The sequence below is a fragment of the Tamandua tetradactyla genome, chromosome 6, assembly GCF_023851605.1.
Source record: "Tamandua tetradactyla isolate mTamTet1 chromosome 6, mTamTet1.pri, whole genome shotgun sequence".
Classification (NCBI taxonomy): Eukaryota; Metazoa; Chordata; class Mammalia; order Pilosa; family Myrmecophagidae; genus Tamandua; species Tamandua tetradactyla.
In genome coordinates this window covers 31,588,487-31,607,527 of record NC_135332.1, presented here as the reverse complement: position 1 = coordinate 31,607,527, position 19,041 = coordinate 31,588,487, and the positions used below count along the sequence as shown (strand labels likewise).

Sequence of the window (19,041 nt, the reverse complement as noted above, 5' to 3'; positions counted from 1 at the left end):
TTTCTTTTCTTTTCTAACCATATCCAGTTCTCTCACAGCCCTGCTCAGGCGTCTCCTCCACTTTGCACACCCAGGCCTGCAACTCATCTGGTGTCCAAAACCGTGTCCTGACTGCAGACTTAGTACCATGGCTGGCCTGGTGGCAAGGATAAGAGGGGCTCAGGGATTCCCAGATCTCCCCCCTGCTGGGTGCTGAGGATAACAACCACCACTGACAACATCGGAGGGGGCCAACTCTGCATCACCAATGCACTTTCATATTTACAGTCTCACGGGATCCTCCCAACAGACTGGTGATAACAGGAAAGCAGCTTTTCTTATTATGCTCAGCAAAGCCTATGATGAGAGAACACAGGCATGCTATTTGCCTGCAGGCTCCCATCCCACTCTGTGCACTGAGGACAGAAGAACAGGGGTCCAGGAGTAGGGAGCAAGGAGCAGAAGAAGTGTTTGTCAGCAGCTGAGGAAGAAAGAGAAGTTTGCCAAGTTTAGGGGCCTGGAGTCGGGGAGAGAGGGGCTGGAAATCTCCGGCTTTATCGCCAAAGGGGGTGCAGCTCATAAAGTCCCAGGCCTTGGCCCCTGTTCCTCCCCCTCAGGTTAGACGGCTAAGGGTCCCTCACTCCAGGCCCTCTGTGTTCCCATGGATGGAAGAATCCAGAGTGCGGGACCTGAGTGCGGGACCAGAGTGCGGTCAGCGCGGGGCCAGCCTTCGCTGCGGTGCGGGGTGCCTGCTTCCCAGGGCACACCATGCAGAGGCGGGGCGTCGGCGGGCCTCCCAGCCGCAGTGGGAACGGTCCCCAGTGGAGCTCTGTGGGTCTCCCCGACCTCCCCACCCCCACCCCCGGGGCTGCCCCGGCCCCTCTCCTCCTGAGGCCCGGTACCTGAGAGGGCGGACGCCTCGCGAGCTCGCTTCCCGCCAACCGCGAGCTAGGACGGCCCGGACCCCCAGCACGCCCGGGCCCCCGGCGCACAGCCTCCCGAGGCCCAGCATCCTCACGCAGACAGCCATGACTCGCTTTGCCCCGCGATCCAGCCGGAGTAAACTTTTTAAAGCCAGTCGAGGCGGGGCGAGAGCGACGGGCGGGGAGGCGGGCGGGGGGTGCGGAAGACTCGGCCCCAGCGGGGCGGGGCAAGGTCGGGCGACCCGGAGGCGGCTCCGCGCCGCGGCCGCCTTCCCCACCCTAGAAGAACTGCCCTTTCTCCTTGGATCCCGACGCCCCGGCTGCAGATCAAGCGAGACTCCCCTCCAACCATCAGGGGCCTGCGCGTTGGGGGCTCAGGAGTTTCCTGATTTCATAGAGCCGGAGCCAGGGGCGCGCGAAGGGGGAGCGGGACGGCAAAGCCAGGCGAGCCCAGTCCTTCCCCCCACGCGCTCGGTTTAGCACGCGGGTTACGTGTTGGACCCCGGGTTGAGAGCCAAAGGCCAAAGAGTCCCCGAAGCGTGCCAGCTGGAACACAGTGCCTCCGGGCGTTGGGGAGGCAGCCGGGACAAAGAATGCTGGTTTGAGCCCCGCTCTGGCTCGTGAGCTTGGGACTTAGCCCCTTCTGGGGCCAAAAGTCAGCTTTAGAAGCCACCAGGACCTGTTTTTCTTCTTCCTCTGCCCGCCCTAGCACGGGGCTTAATATGGAATTTACTTGCAGAGCTCTCAGGCCAAAATGGAAAGCAACTGCGTGGGAAGCTTAGCCCACCCTGTTCTACTCTGAGCCCCATCTTACTGTTCCTTGTGGCCCCGCTGAGGATGGGAAGGACAGAGCCGAGCAGAGCTGAGGGCAGGGAAGAAGGTAACTGTCTAATGCTGGTCCTGACTGGGAAAGGGGACGCTGGCCTGGCCAGCCAGAGTGGCATGGTTTATATGTGCCTCTGGTCCACACCATCTTGACCTAGCCCTGACCTAGCCTTGCTTGATCCTTGCTCCAGAGGGGGAAGGGGGAGGGGAGAAATGTCCGGGCAGGGTAACCTGGGTCTCCTCCTCCAGGATGGAAGCCTGCCAGGCAGAGGGCAGAAGGGCTTGTCCTGAGGAGTCCTTTGCCTTTATTTGGGAACTTTGATTCAACTGCGATCATGAAAGAAGTTCATTCTGCTCCTCTTTACCATCCTGAGAGTGACCTCAAGTACTCTTGGGGGGTGGGCCACGGTGGTTCTAGTGGCAAGAGTTCTCACCTGTCATGCTGGAGACCCGGGTTCGATTCCCAGTGCCTGCCCATGCAAATAAAACAAAAACCTCCTGGAACCCTGACTCCTGAAGAGGGTTCCTCCACACTTCAAATTGAAGGGGGTGGGGTGGAAGCCTTGCAGGAAGGAAAATGAAGCCAAGAGACTATGAGGATCTGGGCAAGGACAGGCCTCCCTAACTAGACTACCTCACAGCCTCTGATAACCCACCCAGAGGCCCTGGCACCAGAAGGGCTCCCAGGCCCCGAGCACCAGCCTTGCCTGGCGGGCTCTGCACTAGCTTGCTGGATGCCCCAGGCACATTGCTGCCTCTTTCTGTGAGTTGAAGGGTGGGTACTGACCTTGGAGTCTCTTCCACTCTCCTTGCCACTTCGAACGCTCTGGAGAAAAATGAGTTCCTCCTTGAACTTTGCTTCAGCCTTGCCTTTCCAAGTCATTGATATTTCCTAACACTTTCTGCCTCCAGTGGCAACATCAGACACTCATGCCATGGAATCACAGACACCGTTTTAGGATCTCTCCCACATGTCAAGCTCTTCACAGACATCATCTCTGGTCCTTACCCTGCAAGGAGCAGACACACTGTGGAATGTGTATCTTCGTTTTATCAACGAAGAAACTGGGTCCCAGAGAGGTTCAGCTACTCGCCCAAGGTCAAAGGGAGCACAGTCAGCGAGCTCACTTTGTGGCTTTGGGCAAGCCCTGAGGCTTTTCCAGCCTCAGTCCTTATCTGTAAACCTGGGCGGGTGGAGATGAGGAATAAGGAAATTAGCACAGAACTGGGACTCAGCCAGCAGTTAGAGGAGCTACTTTCTTTCTCCAACCTCTCCTTCCTCCCATGTCTGTCTGCACTGTCAGACCTCCCTCTTCAAAGGCACTGCAGACCTTTCTTAGGAGGAGAAATTGTTTTTAATCTCTCCAAAGCCTTGAGAAACGTGGTAGGCGCCCATTCTGTGGAGGGGAGGAGGGCTGAGAGGAAGGGAAGTGAAGACAGCTGACATAGGAGTCTCTGAATTATGGTTGTCTGTCACATTGACCCAGAATTCCCGAGTCTCTGTGTACATGTGATTGTGTGTGGTGGGGGGCAGCATGTCCACCTTAACAGGGCCTCCGACTTCCATCCCTCTCCCATCTATCTCATCAGCCTCAAGTCAGGCTTTCTCCCGGAGCCCCGCACATCTGCAGTTGCTGCACAGGACCTGCGCCTTTGAATGGTTCCCGTGACTCTGCTCTTGCCATCAGCTGCCTAGAGAAAGCCCTTACTCCCTCCACTTTGCCAGTATCCTTCCCTTCTGTGCTTCCAAAACAAGCTCCAAATGTAAACACTATTTGTCAGTTTTTTAATTCTTAGCATCAACCTATGAATACAATCCAGAATGATTCATCACAGTTAGACAACAGAATGTAAACATTATTAACCTTGGCAAAATACACTGGACAGTAGTTGAGAGAGGTAAGGGAGGAGCTGATATCCTTACTTACAAATTGAGCTATCAAAAGATCCTGTCTATTGGTTATGGAATATGAAATAAAGAGGCATTTAAAATTACAAAGGTAGCCACTCTATGTACAGAGATAATAATAAAACCATATAGGATAAAAAACGATAATTGGGAGGACTTGGGGTGATATAACATCCTATCAGATAGAAAAATCAAGAAAGTGCAGAATAAGTATGTGCTGGTTTGAAAGGATGTATGTCCCCTAGAAAAGCCATGTTTTAATCTAAATCCCATTTCGTAAATGCAGAATAATCCCTATTCAATACTGTATGTTTGAAACTGTAATCAGATCATCTCCCTGGAGACGTGATTTAATCAAGAGTGGTGTTAAACTGGATTAGGTGATGACATGCCTCCACCCATTTGGGTGGGTCTTGATTGGTTTACTGGAGTCCTGTAAAAGAGGGAACATTTTGGAGAATGATAGATTCAGAGAGAGCAGAGAATGCTGCAGCCCCGCGAAGCAGAGAGTCCATCAGCCAGCGCTTTGGAGATGGAGAAGGAAAACGCCTCCTGGGGAGCTTCATGAAACAGGAAGCTAGGAGAAGAAGCTAGCAGATGACGCCATGTTTGCCATGTGCCCTTCCAGATGAGAGAGGAACCCTGACTGTTTTCACCATGTACCTTTTCACTTGAGAGAGAAACCCTGAACTTTATCGGCCTTCTTGAACCAAGGTATCTTTCCCTGGATGCCTTTGGTTGGACATTTCTATAGACTTGTTTTAATTGGGACATTTTTCTCTGCCTTAGAACTGTAAACTCGCAACTTATTTAATTCCCCTTTTTAAAAGCCATTCTGTTTCTGGTATATTGCATTCTGGCAGCTAGCAAACTAGAACAAAGTATATTGTATTTTTAGAGGTAAATGGCACAAGAAGTTAAAGCAAGAATGGTTAAAATAGTTCAAAATTATTCCCTTTGGGGCACAGGACTGGGGGAGGCATAGGGCAGAGAACTGTTGCTTTTTGTTAAGAACTCTTATTTTATTTTCCTAGGACAGTGTGCATGTTTTTCCTTAATAAAAATATTTATTAACAGGCCTACAGGAGGCTTCTTAACTTGTACAGTTAATCAATTTACAGGGACTAGCACAGTTCATGAGCTTTTCACTTTAAAGGAATGAGGGCAAAGGGGCTAGGTCTGGAGTCAGCCTTGGAGTCAAATCTGGGTCCAGCTCTGTTACTTTCTCTCAATGATCTTGAACAAGTCTCTTTTCTGTGCTGTAACTATTTCCAAGTAGCTTTCTCTCACTGGAATTTTTATGTTCACCATTGTAATTTCACAAGATTTGTTGTGTTAAAGGTTCCAATCTGTCATTCGTCTGTTGCTATTGATCTTGGCAGTGTCTCTCACTAAAGAGGTGGAGTCTATTTCCCTGCCCCTTGATTCTGACCTTAGCATATAACTTGCCTGCAGAGACTTGAGAAAACACTCGTGCATTTCTTCCCATGTTCTTGCACCTCTGCTCTCACCACAAGAAGGACGTGTCCAGGACAGCCCACTGGTTCCAAGAAGAAGGTAAGAGACAAGTGGACCCAAGCCTAGTCATTCCAGCCAAGGCCCTTTGGATCGGCCAACACCTAGCCACCTTACTGCCACCAGACCCTTGAGTGAATCTAGCCAAGATCAGCAGAGCCACCTAGATGACCTGCAGCTCACTGCAGATACGTCAGTGACTGAGTCCAGTCACACAGCTGTCCTGCATACAACAGGAAAAGCCCTAAATTTTTCCAGAATAAGGTGCAAGTCCTTGGGTGATGTGCTGGTTTGAAAGGAAGCATGCCCCCTAAGAAAAGCCATGTTTTAATATAAATCCCATTTCATAAAGGTAGAATAATCTCTATTCAATACGGTATGTTTGAAACTGTAATGAGATCATCTCCCTGGTTGATGTGATTTAGTCAAGAATGATTGTTAAACTGGATTAGGGGATGACATATCTCCACCCATTTGAGTGGGTCTTGATTAGTTTCTGAAGTCCTATAAAAGAGGAAACATTTTGGAGAGAGAGATTCAGAGAGATTCAGAGAGAGTGACACTACGAAGCAGAGAGTCCATCAGCCAGCGACCTTTGGAGATAAAGAAGGAAGACGCCTCCCGGGGAGCTTCACGAAGCAGGAAGCCAGGAGAAGACGCTAGCAGATGACACTGTATTCGCCATGTGCCCTTCCAGCTGAGAGAGAAGCCCTGACTGTGTTCACCATGTGCCTTCTCACTTGAGAGAGAAACCCTGAACTTCATCAGCCTTCTTGAACCAAGGTATCTTTCCCTGAATGCCTTTGCTTGGACATTTCTATAGACTTGTTGTAATTGGGACATTTTCTCGGCCTTAGAACTGTGAACTAGCAACTCATTAAATTCCCCTTTTTAAAAGCCATTCCGTTTCTGGTATATTGCATTCCGGCAGCTAGCAAACTAGAACAGGTGATATTCATTTTTAAACTTGACATCCTGTAACTTAAATACTACGACATGAACAATTCAACTTAGAAGGGGACGAAATAGAGAGGAAAGCAACAATATTTGCTTTATGTACAAATACAAACATACTCAAAACAAGGAAGAAATATTCATAACCATTACAGTCCTCATTTCCATAAGTGGTCCTGTGGTTGTAGTTCATGTTTATCACTACGTTCCTCCACTACCCATTCCATGTCCCCTTTACCCTCAGTAAGCACCTTCAGCTGACTGTGGTTCTTTGTATATTGGGGTGACCCAAACCTTCATTCCTACAGTTTCTGGGCCCTCGGTAGTCCTTCCTGGATTGGGTTGTTGTAGTTTTCCATTGACTTTAATCACAGGGCAGAGTAGTACTAAGAGATGCCCTAAGGGATCGCCTGTATTCAGATGAACTCTTCTTTACCTCCCTTATGGAGTTGTAGTCCTATTTCCCCTTGATAGTCAGGATCAATCACCCCAACCAGTACAGTAATCCACTTCTTTGCCTGTTCAGAGCCATGAGAAGCCCAAAGTGGTCAGGCAGCAGTCTTAACTTCTAGTTCAATGGAATAGTTGTTGTGTCTCCTAGTGAAAGCACTCCTCCTTCTTGAACTAAGACCTGGAGAACAGCAGAGTAGCAGGGACAGGAAGCAAAAGTGTTCCTAGTGGATCACTAGGGAGAATAGTGAAGGGTGGCACTTCCATTTCTACCCATTGATCCCTAGATCCATGAATCCTGGCTAAGGGATGATTCACCATAAAGTGAATGGTGTTTTGAGCATACACAGCTACCTGGAAAACAGCCCACTAGATATTGTGACCTAGTTGTCACCGAAATTGAGTCTTCAAAAGATCATTCCACAGTTCTGTCTGTCCTCTTACTTCAAGATGATGGGGAACATGGTAAGAGCAGTGAATTCCATAAGCATGTGCCCATTCCTGCACTTTTGCTGTTAAGTGGGTTCCTTGATCAGAAGCAATGCTGTGTGGAATACCATGATGGTGGAGGCATTCTATAAGTCTATGGATGGTAGTTTTGGCAGAAGCCTTGTGTGCAAGGAATGCAAAACCATATCGGGAGTATGTGTCTATTCCAGTTAGAACAAATCACTGCCCCTTCCATGATGGAAGTGGTCCAATGTTATCAACCTGCCACCAGGTAGCAGGCTGATTACCTCAGGGAATGGTGCCATATCGGGCTGAGTGTTGGTCTCAGCTGCTGGCAGATTGGGCACTCAGCACTGCCTGTAACCAGGTTGGCCTTGGTGACTGGAAATCCATGTCCTGAGCCCAGGCAAAACCTCCATCCCTACCACCATGACCACTTTGTTCATGATTCCTTTGGGCAACGACAGAAGTGGCTGGGGAAAGAGGCTGACTGATATCCACAAAACAGGTCATCTTATCCACTTGATTATTAAAATCTTCCTCTGTTGAAGTCACCTTCTGGTGAGCATTCGCATAGGACACAAATATCTTCATGTTTTTTGCCCACTTAGAAAGTTTTATCCACATACCTCCTACCCAGACATCTTTGTCACCAATCTTCCAATCATGCACCTCCCAAGTCCCTGACGATCCAGCCAAACCATTAGCAACAGCCCATGAATCAGTATACAGCTGCACCTCCTATCAGTTCTCCTTCTAAGCAAAATGAACAACCAGAAGCACTGCTCGAACTTTTGCTCACTGGCAGGATTTCCCCTCGTCTACATTATACCCAGGGCAGTTCTGGCATTTCAGCCTCAGATAATGTTAGCCACATTTTGATCCATGTTTCAAACAAACACCCAAACAAATTGTTAACACCCTTTCTAATCCCTTGAGCTACAACATTGAATCCAGAATCTCTGCGTAGTGGGCTCATGTTTTGATATGTAAAAGCTGCCAGAATGCAATATACCAGAAATGGAATGGCTTTTAAAAGGAGGGAATTTAATAAGTTGCAAATTTACAGTTCTAAGCTTATAAAATTGTCCAGACAAGGCATCCAGGGAAAGATACCTTAATTCTTTCCAGTGGGTCTGGGACAACTCTGTCAATTGGGAAGTCATGTGGCTGGCATCTGCTGTTCCCTTGCTCCTGGGCTACACTGCTTTCAGCCTCTGTTTCTTTGGGGTTTCCTCACTTTGCTTCTCCAGGGCTGGTTTTCATCTCTTGGCTTCCCTTGGGTGTCTCCAGGTTCTAGCTTGCTTAACATCTCATGGTGATGTCTACTGGTCTCCAAGCATCTCCAGACATCTGTGTCTCTGTTCTCTGATGCAACTGTTCTTCAAGCATCAATATCTACTCTCTCTGTCAGCTCTAAGGCTTCTGTCGTTTCTGTCATTTCTGTAGGCTCTGCTCTTAAGTTTCCATTGGCTCTATTGTTTCTGGCTTTCTCTCCAAAGTGTTTCCTCTTTTAAAGGATTCCAGTAAACTAATCAAGACCCACTTGGATTGGGTGGGAGTCACATCTCCATGAGGATAATCTAATTGAAAGTTTCCAGCCTATAGTATTGAATCAGGATTAAAAGAAATGGCTGCTCCCACAAGACTGGATAAGGATTAAAACACGCCTTATCTGGGATCCATAATACTTTCAAACTGACACAGTTCATATCAATAAATTCAGCCTGATTCAGCTTTATATTCCTTCCACCATTATCCCACACCCTTAAAATTCATTCCCACACATATTCCCCTGATGTCTCTATAAATTGGAAAATTCATGCAGTTCTTTGGAGTATAGTGTACCGCCTCATGGGTCACACTTTGCACCTCACCTTTTGGGGCCTGTTGGGATTTTTGTCTAGTTATAGGCCTGGAAGAAAAGAGGAGTAGTAGGGGTGGGTCATGAAAAGAATTAAAAATGTCTTTCAACCCAATTACCTCAGGGAATTCCCTTGCAGTTTCATCTTGTGAAAAAGGATTAATCTCTCCAGACAGAGGAGTGAGGGCTATTCCTCAGGGGAGGTGGTTGCAGGTTTAGCAGGCACTGAAGCGTTAATCTCTTCAAGTGGAGGTTGGATGGCAGGCTCCTCAGGGCAGACAGGAGGTGGGGAAACTGTTTCCTCAAGGAAGGCTGGAGGCAGGGGCAGCAGTTTCCTCAGGGGAGGCCAGTACAGGTTTATCTGGCAAAGACTCACCAGAATCTAGGGTTTCAATATCTCCACTGCCAAGATTATCAACCCATATGTCCACATCCCAATTTTCAGGATCTCATTCCTTTCCAATCAACGCCCTCACTTTAACAGCAGATACCCTGCAAGGTTGAAAATTTAGTTTACATTGTAATTCTGCTACTCACAAAATGAGACTCAAAAAAATTGTTTTACAGAAATCTCAAGTCTGTGGCCACAGGAAATAAGATTTTCTTTCAGGGCACACACAGAAACTTTTACATCTTTCATACAGTGCTTAAGCTGCAAATTTGAAGCCTTAAGCTTATCCCTTTTATAACTGTATCCAGCATATCTAGGAATAGCCAAAATCATTATACCTTTTAATTCCACAAAACTCTGTTCAAGTGTCAAAACCACTGTCACCCAAAGCCTTGCCTCATATAAGTGTACAATTAGCAGAATCAAATGGTGATGCTTTGCATATCTCTATTGGCAGTTCAATGCCACTGTCAGTGCTATCTTAATTATTAGAAATAGAGTAATTAACGCCTTTGAGTCTAATTAGAGTAGAAAACCCATTGCAAAAACCCATTTTCAAGATTCTGTTTCTCAAGAACCACTCCCAGTACCAAAGCTGTAGTAGTCAGGGTACTCTAAGGAAAGAGAACCAATAGGAGACATCTGTAAATAGTACGAGATTTTTATAAAGTGTCTCATGCAACTATTGGGATGCACAAGTCCAAATTCCGTCTGTCAGGCTGCAACTGGCAACTCTGATGAAGGTTTTCAGTGAATTCTCCAAGAGAGGCTGGCTGGCTGAAGTAGAGGTGAAAGTTCTCTCTTCTCACTGCTGAAGTGATCATCTTCCCCTTAAAAGCCTTCAACTGAATGGATTAAATGCCCCTCATTGTGGAAGACACTCCCCTTAGCCAACTGAAGACGTAATCATCCATAGATTCAATCAACATGCTGATGACATAAGTCCACAAAATGCCCTCATAGCAACAGATAGGCCAGTGCCTGCTTGACCAGACAACTGGGCACCATCACCTGGCCAGGGTGACACACGAGCCCAACCATCACAAGTATCTACACAAATATCTGATCAAATAAACTTTAAGTGAAGAATAGAGGGACAAAGATGATCATTACATACTGATAAAGTGGTCAATTCAACAAGAAGACATAACAATTATAAATATATATATGCACCTAACAGCAGAGACCCAAAATATATGAAGCAAATACTGACAGATTCAAAGGGGGAAATAGATAGTTCTATATTAATAGGAGACTTTAACGCACCATTTTCAATAATGGGTAGAACATCTCATCAGAAGAGCAATAAGGAAGTACAGGAATTGAATGATACAATAAACCAACTAGACCTAACAGACATATATAGAACACTGCGCCAGTGAAAACAGAATACACATTCTTCTGAAATGCATGTGGCTCTTTCTCTAGGATAGGCCACATGCTGGCTCACAAAACAAGTCTGAATAAGTTCAGGAGCATTGAAATCATACAATGTATGTTCTTCAGTCATAACAGAATGAAGCTAGAAATCAATGACAGAGGGAGAAATGGAACTTTTACAAACATATGGAAATTAAACAACTTACTTTCAACCAATGGTTTAAAGAGGAAATCACAGAGAAAATTAGGAAATATCAGAAGGCAAATGAAAATGAAAACACAACATACCAAAGCTTATGGGAATACAGAAAAGCAGTGCTGAGAGGGAGATATATAGCTCTAAATGCTTACAATAGTAAAAGTACTATATGAGGATAATATGAACAACTGTATGCCAACAAATTAAATAACTTGGTTGGAATGAACAAATTCCTAGAAACACGTAAACTACCTACACTGACTCAAGAAGAAATAGAAGATCTCAGCAGAACAGTAACTAGTAAAAAGATTGAACCAGTAATCAAAAACCTCCCAACAGTGAAAAGCTCAGGACCAGATGGTTTCCCAGGGGAATTTCCCCAAACATTCCAAGAACAATTAATACCAATCCTGCTCAAACTCTTCCAAAAAATTGAAGAGGAAGATAGGCTTCCTAATTCATTCTACAAGACCAAGATCATCCTCATACCAAAGTCAGATAAAAATACCACGAGATCTCACTCTGTTGCCTGTCTTTGCACCTGAGAAGGTGGCAGTACGGCCACCCAAGTTGGTGCTGTTTTTTTTGTCTGGGTAACATTTGTCAATCACCTATCGCAGAAGCAGTTTTCAGAAAACTTGTAACGGATCGAAATATTTCAGATAATTGGAGGGTAGGCAGTGCTGTAACATCCAATTATGAGACAGGAAACCCTCCTGATTATTGGGGGCAAAACTGCATGAAGAACTCTGCGAGATAGTCCTGTGAATCATGTTGCTAGGCAGGTTTTACCAAAGAAGACATTGCCACATTTGACTGTATACTGTGTGTGAATGAGGGATTTCACTAGAAAAGGGAGTGAAGTTAAAACTGCAAAGCTCAAATTGAGCTACTTGGGAGCTATGATCCACAAAAACAATTTTTTATTGAAGATCCCTATTATGGGAATGACTCCGACCTGGAGACACTGTACCAGCCTTGTGTCAGGTGCTGCAAAGCATTTTTGGAGAAGTCACAGTAAAGCTGCCTCCTTTCATTGCTGAAGGCCAGCAGCGATAAGCATCTTTACAGTGATATTCTAGGTTTTTCAGTCAATTGGTGTGTTGAAGTGTAATGTCTCAAAGCTCAAGACCACAGCTTTTTTCCAATTGATTTGCTGTTTTTACCTTACAGAATAATTTTAGATGGAAATCAGTGTTGTTTTGGCAGAAGAATTGATGAAAATCTTTGATTCAGACAGCTTATTGGTACATTAAATGTTCTTAAACAAACACCACCTTTTATCTTGCCCCAGTTACAAAAATAGATGAACAAACAAAATAGTAGAACCACAAAATATGTTGTGTGTGTTTTGTAACGATCATTCCTTTCCAGTGTTTAACCTTAAGGTACTAATCCTGTGATGGCTAGCATTCTAATATGCTTAATTATGATCTTAATAAATAATTAAAACACCAGTTTAAGGCCCAAGTCAATATCTGAGCCCACTGAGACTTTTAAATGCTCTACCTCTTTATTAAGTTGATATATATAACTTGATGGACAAATGTCATCTATTCACCTATACTACTAGTCCAGGGTCTTTTACTGAATTACATCCTCCTAGTCATAGGAGTTCACAGTCTCGATTGGAAATATTTTGATTTACATGTACCGAGGATATACACGGTATGTTAAAATGATAGGAAAGAGAATGATTTCTGGAATTAATCTCTAGCATTATTCTTAATTTCTGTTTATTGAGTTTATAATTCAGCTTTTTGCCCCCATTTGGACTGCTTTGCCCCAGAAATTTTAATTATATACAGAAAGGACACTGTATGCTGTTTTATCTTATGCTCACTTTGACAATGTTTCATATGCACATATAACCCAAATGTCAAATATTATATATTGACTTAGATGGGAAAAAAGTAGTTTAAAAAGCTGGAAAAAGAGAATTCTATTATGTTGAAGTCCTTAAAATAATAGGTTGAGTAATTTTATCAGTGTTAAGTTTATAGGAGAATATAGGTAATTTCTGTGTACTTTGAGATAACTGTATCTTCAAATTCATTTGAATATGTATCAGAAAAGGCTGTTTTCAAAATAAACTGGGAAGAGAATAAAGAAGTATTTGCAAAGTCCCCTTCGGGGAATGGTGAGAAAGGGGAGAAATTAAATTTCCCCATTTGGAGAATTCCTAATATTCTCACAAGCAGTGGGGACAACCAAATCAGTAGGCTGAGCCCTCAATCTTGGGGTTTGTTCATATGAAATTTATCCCCACAAAGGATAGGCTAAGCCTGTTTAAAGTTAGGCCTAAGAGTCACCCCCCAGAGAACCTCTTTTGTTGCTCTAATGTAGCCTGTCTCTTTCTTAGCCCACAGGGCAAACAAACTCACTGCCCTCCCCCTCTCTACGTGGGACATGACTGCTAGGGGTATAAACCTCCCTGGCAATGTGGGACAGAAATCTTAGAATGAGCGGGGACTCAGTATCAAGGGATTGAGAAAACCTTCTCAATCAAAAGGGTGAAGAGAGAAATGAGAGTGACACAAAATAGAGTGTCAGTGGCTGAGAGATTTCAAACAGAGTCGAGAGGTTATCCTGGAGGTTATTCTTATGCATTGTATAGATATTCCCTTTTTAGTTGAAGGTGTATAAGAGAGGCTAGAGGGAAGTGCCTGAAACTATAGAGCTGTGTTCTAGTAGCCATGTTTATTGAAGATGAATGTATAGTGATATAGCTTTCACAATGTGACTGTGTGCTGTTGAAAACCTTGTGTCTGATGTTCCTTTTATCTACGGCATGGACAGATGAGTGAAAAATATGGATTAAAAATAAATAAATAATGGGGGAAATAAATGTTAAAGTAAAATGAGTAAGCAGAAATCAAAAAGTATTGGCAAAGTTCTCTGAGGAATGGGAGAAGGAATATGGAACTATTAAACTCTACCATCAGGGAATCCCCTGATACTGTGTCAAACTTTACGGACCCCCAAATCAATAAGCCATGTCTTTGATCATGAGGCTTACTCCTGTGAAGCTTATGTGTAGGTAGCGGAGAAGCTTAGACTACCTGTAGCCATGCCTAAGAGTTACTTCTGGAGGACCTCTTTTGCTGCTCAGATGTGGCCTTACTCTCTCTAAGCTCAACTCTGCAAGTGAAATCATTGCTCTGCCCCCTACATGGGACATGACATCCGGGGGTGAAAGTCTCCCTGGCGACATGGGAGATGACCCCCAGGGATGAATCCAGACCTGGCACTATGGGATCAACAATTCCATCCTGAGCAAAAGGGGGAAAAGAAGTGTAACTAATAAAGTATTCAGCGGCAGAGAGAGTTCAAATAGAGTCAAGAGGCTACTCTGGAGGTTGCTCTTACACAAGCTTCAATTAGACCTTGCTACCTATCATAACCTGTCAATCCCCAATCAGGTCCATTCCATCCAATCCTAAAGACCACCCAGGGCGATATATAAGATTCCACAAAGGTTCCATGAACTAGAGCAACTTTCGAGAAACCTACAACCTCCAGATGGGTCTCTGGTCCAGATAAGTCCTGAAACCTAGAGGGCCCAGCCTTTCCAGAACATCAGATAGTTCCAACTCTCTACCCCATATTAGTGATAGACCCTTCCAATATGAAAAATTTAGAATTGCCATAGCCCAACCACCCCTAAAGAGAGGGATGGAAAGATCAAAGATGATGGTGGAGTTATACAGAGAAGATAGGATTTAACAGGTGAATATGAATGTTAAATCATTAAATTGATATCTCCTTTAGTCTCCAGTATTTTAGAACAGCTAGAAGCAACAACCTAAAATTGTGGAATTGTAACCCATGTCAAAATCTGAAATATGTTCTACAACTAATTGTGGTGCTGTGCTTTAAAATTTATAGCTTTTTTGTATATATGTTATTTTTCACAAAAAAGGGGAAAAAAGTCAATTGTGATGATAAAAAAATATTTAAGCCCTCTCGCCTCCTATATTATAGAGCAACTAGAAGGAAAAATATGAGAGGATGATATGGTAGCCCATGACAAACTCTGGGATCTGTCTTGTAACCACTTGTTGAACAGTACTTTGAAAACTATTACTTTTTTTAATTTCCTTGCTTTATATAATGTTATACTATACAATAAAAAAAGTTAAAAATAAAAAACAAATAAATTGAATAGATTGAAATACTAATGATCAATGGAAAGGAGTGGTGAGGTGTATAAAAAAATAGAGGGAACAAAGGTTAAAATATATTGGGTAGATGAAAATACTAGTGGTCAATGAGAAGGAAGGGTAAGGGGTATGGTATGTATGAGTTTTTTCTTTTTTCTTTTTATTTCTTTTTCTGGAGTGATACAAATGTTCTAAAAAATGATCATGATGATGAATATACTACTATGTGATGCTATTGTGAACCATTGATTGTACACCGTGTATGGAATGTTTGTATGTTAAGAATGTTCGTGTTTGTATACTGTTTTGGTTTGTCAATTTAAAAAATGGCCAAATAAATAAATAAATAAATATTAAACTGGAGAGTATAAAAATAAAATTGAGATATTTAAAAAAAAGCACAAGAAAAGAAAATTACAGACCAATATCTCTTCTGAATATACGTGCAAAATTGTCTCAACAAAACACTAGGATACCAAATCCAATGGCACTCTAAAAGAATTATACACCATGATCAAGTGGGTTTATCCCAGGTATTAAAGGATGGTTCAAATAAGAACATTAATTAATGTAATACACCACATTAACAAAATGAAGGGAGAAAGACGTAATTACCACAATTGTTACAGAAAAGGCATTCGACAAAATCCAGCATCCTTTCTTGATAAAAGCACTTAGGAATAGAAGGAAACTTTCTTTAGAAGATATAGGGCATATGTAAAAATCCCACATACATATAATATACTTAATGGTGAAAGACTGAAAGCTTTCCCTCTAAGATCAGGAACAAGACAAGGAGACCCACTCTCATCACTATTATTCAACATTGTATTGATATTCTAGTCAGAGGAATTGGGCAAGAAAAAGAAGAAAAAAGGCACCAAGCTTAACGCCTGCAAGAACCAACAGGATGACGGTAAAATCCTTATTGGAGCCTTGAGCTGGTGTGCTGGCTTGAAAGGATGTGTGTCCCCTAGAAAAGCCATGTTTAATCTAAGTCCCATTTCGTAAAGGCAGAATAATCCCTTTTCAATACTGTATGTTTGAAACTGTAATTAGATCATCTCCCTGGAGATGTGATTTAATCAAGAGTGGTTGTTAAGCTGGGTTGGGGGAGATGTATCTTCACTCATTTGGATGGGTCTTGATAAGTTTCCAGAGCCCTATAAAAGAGGAAACATTTTGGAGAATGAAGGAGCTTCGGAGAGGCAGAGAATGCTGCAGCACCACGAAGCAACCTTTGGAGATGAAGAAGGAAAACGCCTCCCTGGGAGCTTTATGAAACCAGAAGCCAGGAGAGAAAGCCAGCAGATGATGCCGTGTTCGCCACATGCCCTTCCAGCTGAGAGAAGCCCTGACTACGTTCACCATGTGCCTTCTCACTTGAGAGAGGAACCCTGAACTTCACCAGCCTTCTTGAACCAAGGTATCTTTCCCTGGATGGATTCCTTCGATTGGACATTTCTATAGACCTGTTTTAATTGGGACATTTTCTCAGCCTTAGAACTGTAAACTGGCAACTTATCAAATCCCCCTTTTTAAAAGCCATTCTGTTTCTGGTATATTGCATTCCAGCAGTAGCAAACTAGAACAGCTGGGATATAAGCAAAAAATATTATATTTTTGACTTATATTTTGACTGTTTGTCTCTATTTGGAGAAGTTGTAGACTGCACTATTAAAACAAATCCGGTCACTGGACAATCAAGAGGATTTGGATTTGTGCTTTCCAAAGACGCTGGCTGTGTTGATAAGGTTTTGGAACTGAAAGAACGCAAACTGGGGATAGTAAATTGATAGACCCCCAAAAAGGGCAAAGGCTTTAAAAGGGAGCCCCAGCAAAAAAGTTTCTTGGTTGAACCAAGCCTAGATACTTGGAGCAAATAAAAGAATATTTTGGAGCATTTAGAGAGATTGAAGATATTGAATTTCTCATGGGTACAACAAAAATGAAAGAAGAGGATTTTGTTTTATCACAAAGACAGGTGAAGAGCCAGTAAAGAAATTATGAGAAAGCAGATAGCATCACAGTGGTTCTGGGAAGTGTGAAAGTTGCACAACCCGAAGAGGTATATAGGCAGCAGGAGCAACAAGAGAAAGAAGGAAGAGGGGCTGCAGCTGCTGGGCGAGGTGGTACTAGGGGCCGTGGACAAGGTCAGGGCCAAAACTGGAACCAAGGATTTAATGACTATTCTGATCAAGGGTATGGGAGTTACGGTAGTGCCTGCGGTGGTGATCAGAGCAATGGTGGCTGTGGGAGATCGGATTATACTGGGTGTAGCTGTGGGGACTATGGACATGGACAGGCTGTGTTAGTTAGATTCAGTTGTCAACTTGGCCAGGTGAGCATACCTAATCTTGTTGCTGCGGACATAAGCCAACGGTATGTGAACCTCATCTGTTGCCAATTACATCTGCAGTCAGCTAGGAGGCGTGTCTGCTGCAATGAGTGACGTGTGACTTAATTGGCTGGTGCTTAAATGAGAGGTCGCAATGTAGCACAGCCTAAGCAGTTCTGCATTCCTCATCTCGGCACTAGCAGCTCAGCCCAGGCCTTTGGAAATGCAGAAAGAAGTCACCCCGGGGAAAGTTGTTGGAACCCAGGGGCCTGGAAAGAAGACCGGCAGAGACCATCCTGTGCCTTCCACGTAAGAAACAGCCTCAGTGGAAAGTTAGCTGCCTTTCCTCTGAAGAACTAACAAAATAAATCCCCTTTTATTAAAAGCCAATCTGTCTCTGGTGTGTTGCATTCTGGCAGCTAGCAAACTAGAACACAGGCATATGCAGAACAGTGGCCGACAGAGCACATGGCAAGGCACCCCGAGGGGCTGGCAATCACCAAAGCAATTACCAGCTGTACTAAAGGAGGACCTTGGAGAAACAGGAGGAAGCGCTAAAGTAACCCATTTTGCAGGATGACATTGAAGATTGGTCTTCTGTTGATCTAAGATGATTATTTTGTAAAAGACTTTCTAGCATATGATACAACTGTCTCATGGTGATGAATACATAACCATGTGATGATATTGTGAGCCATTGTACACCATGTATGGACTATATATGTGTGAAGATTTGTCAATAAAAATATATTTTTTTAAAAATGGTACGGCTGATGGTTGAGATACACATTGCTATGGTAACAAGTTGAATCAATAGTGGTGAGGAGAAAGGAATGGACGAAGGCAAAAGTCAACACCAGGCAAGAAAACAAGAACAAAATGGCGAGCCACAAGGATAGAGACCGATAGCTCTGATAGATGTGTGTGTGTGTGTGTGTGTATTTATGTGATAATATTGTGTGATTAAACTCTTTAATATATAATAAAATGGATTAAATAATTTACAGACGACACAACTGGGGATGCAAGTGGTAAAATTCTCACCTGCCAGGCGGGAGACCTGGGTTCGATTCCTAGTCCATGCACTTCCCCAAAAAACAAACAAGCAAAAACAAACAAAAATTCAACAAATGGTGCTGTAATAAAGGGACGCTCGCATGGAAAAATTATGAACTGTGACCCCACCATACAGCATACCAAAAAAAAAAAAGACACAACTATCCAATGTCTTTAGCTGCCAATTACTTTTCTTTGTTTTACTTTGTCCTCTGCTATCTGTGTTATACTTTGGTCTGGATTTGTGTTTATATAAATTTTATTCTATGATTTCATGCTAAACCTCAAATAAATACTTCCTTATGTGACTGCTTTTCTGTGTCAGGTACTAAATGACTCTGCAAAAATGTGATTTTAAGTAAGCCGTAATGAAGACACGGTTTATTTTGTAGGGAGTGTTGGCCCATAGGCAAAACAGGGCTCCTTTACTGATCAGTGTCACCTGTTTCCCATTTTGCAGATGTGTTCTGTGTTCTAGGCTTCCTCTCCTGTTAGCCTAGCTTCCACCACACTGTTGAATAATGTCCTTTTCCCTCTGGAGACATTGTCATGGTATTGTGATTTTGTTTTCAAAAAAAAAAAAGCTTTTTAATGAGACGAAATATTAGTAGCCCCTTTTATGAACAAAAAGGATTTTGCGCTACT

General features: G+C 43.5%; 1 protein-coding gene across 3 annotated transcripts in view; it reads right to left on the bottom strand.

Annotated features, from left to right (window-relative positions):
* The window catches only part of ACSF2 (acyl-CoA synthetase family member 2), an 87,896-nt gene that overhangs the window by 48,765 nt on the left and 20,090 nt on the right, over nt 1–19,041 (bottom strand). For 2 of the 3 annotated variants that reach the window (XM_077164744.1, XM_077164745.1), the window contains exon 1: nt 882–1,042. The exons of the other annotated variant lie outside the window; for it this stretch is intronic. In XM_077164744.1, the coding sequence (XP_077020859.1) occupies nt 882–1,009 (128 nt within the window). In that variant the 5' untranslated portion in view covers nt 1,010–1,042. Of the gene's footprint in view, nt 1–881; nt 1,043–19,041 lie in introns of those variants that run through there. 3 annotated transcript variants of the gene reach the window in all.